The sequence below is a fragment of the Podarcis vaucheri genome (assembly GCF_965113315.1).
Source record: "Podarcis vaucheri genome assembly, chromosome: 15".
NCBI classification, from domain to species: domain Eukaryota; kingdom Metazoa; phylum Chordata; class Lepidosauria; order Squamata; family Lacertidae; genus Podarcis; species Podarcis vaucheri.
Window position 1 is genome coordinate 4,298,182 of NC_138753.1, and position 6,759 is coordinate 4,304,940.

General features: G+C 48.9%; 1 protein-coding gene across 1 annotated transcript in view; it reads left to right on the plus strand.

Moving 5' to 3' along the window:
- RPH3AL (rabphilin 3A like (without C2 domains)) overlaps positions 1-6,406 on the plus strand; it is a 53,823-nt gene extending 47,417 nt beyond the window's left edge. The window contains exons 8-9 of the mRNA XM_082201925.1: positions 334-516; positions 5,319-6,406. Of these exons, the coding sequence (XP_082058051.1) occupies positions 334-516; positions 5,319-5,353 (218 nt within the window). The 3' untranslated portion in view covers positions 5,354-6,406. The remainder of the gene's footprint in view (positions 1-333; positions 517-5,318) is intronic.
- Positions 6,407-6,759: the final 353 nt, after the last annotated feature.

Sequence of the window (6,759 nt, forward strand, 5' to 3'; positions counted from 1 at the left end):
GCTGGATATTTAGGTATAGTTTTGAATGAGGTTTCACAAACCAGGACAGATAACCCAAAAGTATAAACATCCTCCAACAATTGTCAGCATGAGAACAAACAATTAGCATGAAGGCAGAATGATTCTAGTAATGACCAGTGCAAGACTCCATAGAAAAACTTAGTGTTTCAGTCCTTGCTGAGGGTCTTCTTGGTAGTGGCGCCCACCCTGTGAAACACCCTCCCATCAGATGTCAAGGAAATAAGCAGCTATCTTGTTTTTAAAAGACATCTGAAGGCAGCCCTGGCATGTACTGGCCAAGAGATCAGACCCTCTTCTCCCCCCCCCTTGCAGTGTCCAGCAGCGAAGTGGCCCGGACCCCCACCAGGACCCCCAGCCGTGCCTTGGGGAGCATCTTGTCGGAGAGCCAGAGCAGCCTCTGCAGCGAGAGGGGAGGAGCCTTGAGCGCTACGGAGAGCTGCCACAGCGACCTCCCGGCTGAAGACGAAGACAGCGATGCTGGCCGCGGCGTCTCTGGTGAGTGGGGAGGAGGGGAAGAGGGGCACAGGAGGCCGGCCAGACTCTCCTGGACCATCAAGGAAGCTGCTTTGTACTGAGACAGAGCAGGGGTCCATCTAGCCCAGCAGTGCCTGCACTGACTGGCAGCAGCGCTCCAGGGTTCCAGGCAGCGGGACGTCCCTAGGCCAAGGATTGCACCCGGGACTTTTTGCAAGCTGGACAGATGCTCTCCTGCTGATCTAATCCTAACTGCCCAGACCTCATGGTTCTCAGTGGAGAGGTGGTTATAGTAGGAACATAGAATGTTGCCTTATAATGAGCAGATCATCAGCCTCTCAATAGCTCAGTCAACAGAGCACGAGACTCTGAATCTCAGGGTTGTGGGTTTGAGCCCCACGTTGGGCAAAAGATTCCTGCCTTGTGGGGGTTGGTCTAGATGGCCCTCAGGGTCCCTTCCAACTCTACTTGTATGATTCTAACACTGACAGGCTGCAGCTATCCAGGGTTTCGGGCAGATGACATTTGTTTGGTTAGTGCTGTGTGAAGAAGCCCTTTTGTCTGTCCCGAGTCTTCCAACCTTTCATTCGGTGGCCCCAGTGAATTACCATATTATAGGACAGGGGGGGGGGGAAATCCCAGTCCACTTTCTCTACATCATGTCCACTATTACACACTTCTCTACTGTGTTCCGTCCCATTACTCACTGTTTTTTTTCCAGATTAAAAAAGACCCAAACATTGCAATCTGTGCTTGCTTTTGTTTTTAAAGATACAAGTTTCTAGTCCATAAGATTCTGTGAGAGCAGGGTGATGGGCTGGGTGGGCGCTTGGCCTGATCCTGTAGGCTCAGCCTATGTTCTTAAAGGTGCTTTCCTTCAGCTCTGTAAAAAGATGCTATGGGGTGGGCCACAGGCAGCAAATCATGCCTTTTGGCCTGTCTGTGCCGTGGTCCTGCCACCCAAATGGCTCCCTTTCACGTCAGAACAGGAAGTGAGGACTGTTTTTCACTCCTGCATCCTCCTTAGATCTTCACCTGAGAGTTTTGAACATCAACTTTGCTGCTTTTAGCTTACCGAGGGAACTTGGGTGCAAATGAAGTTTGCAAGAACTGGGAATTAAAAAAAGGGGAAAAGGCACTCTGAAGTGTGACTTTGTTATCCAGGGTGAAAATTTTAGTGTTTGCAATGTATATTTATATATATTTTTCTGGGCCAGCTCTAAATCTAAGGCATTAATATGCACACACTCTGTTTCGCACCTTGACAGCCCTCCTCTCTCACTTCCCCACCCCAAATCAGCTTGCTCTGCAACTTGCCGGAAACTTTTCTGTGTGCCTGTGGGACATTGATTTTGGATTGAACCTGGGAAATTCAGTGCACTCTCCCTGAGCCACAGACGGGGCTAGATGGATGCTGTTTTGCCAGTACAAAATCAACCATTTGCAGCAAGGCAACTGAGAATTCTGTAGCCTCCTTCCATTTCAGGTCCCTTATCCTGCTTTATTTGTTTGCCTAATTCATTCTGCTCCTGTTTTTTAATCAAGCCAAAGGAGGCTTTTACTCTCTTGCCACAAAGAATCTTATTCACTAACTCAAGTTGCTTAAAGGTAAAGGGACCCCTGACCATTAGGTCCAGTTGTGGCCGACTCTGGGGTTGCAGCGCTCATCTCGCTTTATTGGCCGAGGGAGCTGGCGTACAGCTTCTGGGTCATGTGGCCAGCATGACTAAGCCTCTTCTGGCGAACCAGAGCAGCGCACGGAAATGCCATTTACCTTCCTGCCGGAGCTGTATCTATTTATCTACTTTTACTTTGATGTGCTTTCGAACTGCTAGGTTGGCAGGAGCAGGGACCGAGCAACGGGAGCTCACTCCGTCGTGGGGATTCGAACCGCCGACCTTCTGATCGGCAAGCCCTAGGCTCTGTGGTTTAACCCACGGCACCACCTGTGTCCCAACTCAAGTTGCTTAGATGTCACCAAATTTCGCCCCATCTCTCTCTCTCTCTCTCTCTCTCTCTCTCTCTCTCTCTCATATATGTTCTTGCCTCTTAAAAACAAAAACAAGCTCCAAGAGCAGGATTCTGCAGCTAGGGTCAAAGACAGGCGCCTAAATAGAGCCTTGCTGTGTCAGGCCAGCACCCTGTTCTCTCATTGGCCAACCAGATGCCCCTGTGGGAAAACAGCAAGTAGGAACTGAGCAAAAGAGCAACTCTTCCCCACCTGTGATTCTCAGCAGCTTGTGTTCAGAGGTATACTGCTTCCAACAGAGGATATCAGAACATAACCATCATGGCTAGTTGCCTTCTCCTCCATGAATTTGGGAGCATATTCACCCAGTGCTTTTCCAGTTGCACTGGCTCCCAGTGGAGTACAGGGTCAGATTTAAGGTGCTGGTTTTTACCTTTAAAGCCCTTCACGGCCTAGGACCCTCGTACCTATGGGACCACCTCTCCCGATATGCCCCACAGAGGACCTTAAGGTCCCTAAATAGCAACACCCTAGAGGTCCCGGGCCCTAAGGAAGTCAGATTAGCCTCAACCAGAGCCAGGGCCTTTTCAACACTGGCTCCGGCCTGGTGGAACGCTCTGTCTCATGAGACCAGGGCCCTGCGGGAGCTGATTTATTTCCGCAGGGCCTGTAAGACAGAGTTGTTCCCCCTGGCTTTTGGCTTGGAGCCAATTTGATTCCCTCCCCCTCTTTCTTTTTCCTTTCTCCTTCTGTGATGGAACTCCTATTTGGGGACTTCCCTGGCTTTTTTCTGGCCCACATAGGACAAGTCTGGATAGTTGGCCTTGGTGAAGATTTGACGTTTTCTGCCCCCCAAACAGTTTTTGATCTGTGCTTCCACTGAAATGAGGCTGCATTTTAATGTTGTATTTTAATCTTGTTTTTAAGTTGTATTTTAATCAATTGTTTTTATACCTGGTGTTAGCCGCCCTGAGCCCGGTCTTGGCTGGGGAGGGTGGGGTATAAATAAAATTTATTATTATTATTAATCCTCTTTTAAAGCCATCTGAGTAGTCGGCCATCGCTGCCTACTGTGGGAGGGAGTTCCATAGGTTAACCCTGTACTGTGTGCAGAAGGACTTTATTTCATCAGTCCTGAATCTTCCAACCTTCAGCTTTGTTGGGTTCTGGTGCAATGAGAGAGGGAGAAGAGCTTTCCTCTATCCACTTTCTCCACGCCACGCCTGGTTTCACAAAACCCTTTATCATGGCACTTGCTTGCATTTACTTGCTTTTCCTCTAAACTAAAATGTCCCCAAACCTTTCCTCCTCCTAGCGAATTTGCTCCATCCCCTCATTTTGGTCACAGTGGTACAAACTGCTGTGTTGCCCACACAGCTGTCGCTCCTTCTTGTCTCCATTAAAAAAAACATTCCCAGAAACTAGTATGACTCTTCCCGCCCCCACCCCCAGTCTTTTGTCCTTCCCTGACTCCCCCCTCTGCCCCCCCAATCCTTCTTCTTTTCCTCTCATCTCCCACAATGTCTTACTTCTATAAAGCGTTAATGGACCTTGTTTTCTAACCACGAGTCTGGCTAACAATCCATAACTTCTTCGCTTCATTATGGCTCTTAGTGAGCTTTTAATGATTTCTGCAGGGGGGTTTGTTGTGGGGTGAGGAGAGGAGGAACCCCAATCCTGGGAATGTAGGTGCTGAGAAATCTTCTGTGGGGCACTCTCTCCCCACAGAACGTTCTCAGAGACATAGGGCAATAGGGAAAACAAGTCTGTTATTAGGATTGTGACGCTCTTAAGAGTGGACATAAAATCCCCTTCGATTGTCTGCTGCTTAAATTGAGATGAGGGTTTTTAAAAAACATAAGACTAGCTTGCTGGATGAGGCCAGCAGCCCATGTAATCCAGCCTCCTGTTCCCACAGTGGCCGATCAGATGTCCTGTGGGAAAGTCACAAACAGGAGCTCATCGCAAGAGCATCCCCAGCTATGAATGGCCAGTAGCTTTTTTACAGTCAAGAGGTATATGCATAAATAAAATAAATACATACATATAAGGCAGTCGTAAGTGGTCTTACACAGATGCGACTGACCTAATGCAGCCCTGGAGCAAAGGGATCACAAGAGACTCAGAAGAGCAGCCAGGGGGGGACTGAATAGTGGGACTGAATATTAGGACTTTCCTAGCCCCTTGATAGAAACTACAGTTTAAAAAAATGACATGCAAGGTGAACTCTGCCTCAGCGTTGCTACAAGGGCAGCATTTATTGTTCCCTGGGCTCTTGTTGTATCTGCCTTCTGATAAATTGGAAGAGAGAACATTAAACCTTGCCCAAAGAGGAAAGCCTTTCTGCATTTTGGGATAGTTCACCACTCCAAATATGCCTTTTCCATCTTTGCAAAAGGAGGCATGGCCACCCCGGTGTATATTAGCAAAGATAACCTAAGAAAGGCATTATGTTTGGGAAAATAGTTTGCAAATCTCAATCTCTCTCTCTCTCTCTCTCTCTGTGTGTGTGTGTGTGTGTGTGTTGGCCATAGCTGTCAACCTTCCCTTTTTTTGCGGGAAATTCCCTTATTCCAGCACTGCTTCCCGCTGCTATCCCGGATTGTTAGCTATCCCGTAGACTGTCCCCAGGACAGGTGAGGCTGCTGATCCCTTATTTTTGAGGCCGCTGGTCCCTTATTTTCAAATCTGAAAGTTGATAGCTATGGTGTTGGGAGAGATTTCCATGAAAATGCTGACTTTTTTTCATGAGGAACCCAGAGAGAGGAAAATCCCCAAACTGGAGGATTTGTTGTCAAGGTTTCCCATTTACGGGGCTGTATTGAAATCATGTTTTGTTTCCTTTCTTTCCAAGGGAAAAGACGCCTTCTGTCAAGCCCGCGGCGTTGATGGGGGCCCAGCTCCTTCCTGAGAGGTTTCCTCTACACCGACCCGCTGTGCAGAAGCCGGGATGGACTGTGCGACCCGGGACTTTTGGGGCAGGTGGGGAACCAAAGACACACTCCAGCCTTACAGACCTGAGCTTGCCACTGTGCAGAAGGTGATGTGACTGTGGCTTTTGTCCTCCTGTTTTGTTTTTCTCCTCTTGCTGATAGATGAAGAACTGGCGCAGTTGAGGAACAACCGTCTCTCTCTTCTGCAGGAGACCCCTGCAAAGAAACCAAGAGAACTCCTTTGACCAACTCTCTCCTTTCCCCCTTTGGGATTGGGGTTCCCTTCATTTTTGACCGCGTGCGCTGAGATGCTGACTAGAACGGCTTTCTCTTGGAAAGAGGGTCCTTCTGTTGAGTGGTTAGGGAGAAAGAGGAGCTGTGTGGTGTGGCTGCAACGCTTAGCTCTTTGCACAGGCCTAAAAATATTTTGCATCCTGGGAAAGGCAGTGAGTATCAGTCCTGGGCGGAGAATGGGCATCGCACTGGGTTTTAGGATGGACGGACGGCAGCCAGGTTAGTGGCTGGTAGACCCTTTTTAAATTAAATGCCACTGCAGCCATCGCTGGAGGGGGAGGAACTGTGCCATGTGGCAAACTGAGTTGCCTCATTCTGAGCTGATTCATCCCTCCTTCCGCCCAATCGCTGGGAGGCTTTTAGGACAGCAGTTTGGAAAAGAGAAAGAGGATTGGCTGCAAGTGAAGTGGGAGTACCCTTGTGTCTCACTTGCCCCCTTCTCCCCATGGGGAATGCCTTCCCAATTAAGTGTGTTGCAATTGGGATCTGCAACTGGAAGCTCTTAAGGCCAAATCCAGCCCCTTAAGGAATTCCGTCACAATCATTACAGCTCGTTTGGGGTTGGGGGGATCCATCCCTGACGAAAAGTGTCCCTCTTGGCTTCCCCTCTCTCTTTGCAAAATTCCTTGTTTGGCCTTGTATGTTGCACACAATGTGTTCCGCTCATGTGGGAGGCTGTTTTTTAAAAATAAAATAAAATTCCAAATGTGCTGTTTGCTGTGTGTGTTCTTGGTTTCTGAGCAGAAGTGGCTTGCCAGCTGAGGTGGAGCTTCCGCAGCAGGTGGGCCGCTGTGGCGTCACCTCAAAAAGAATGCTGTAGGTTTGGAAAACGTTGAGAAAAGCGCAAGGGAAATGATAAAGGGGAGGGAGATACCCCCCCCATGAGGAAACAATGCAGTGTTTGGGACTTTAGTTCTGAGGAGGTGGGGAATCTCGTGCTCCAAGGCCAAATGAGCCCCCCAACCCTCTCTATATAGAGCCAGTGTGGTGTAGTGGTTAAGAGCGATAGACTCGTAATCTGGGGAACCGGGTTCGTGTCTCCGCTCCTCCACATGCAGCTGCTGGGTG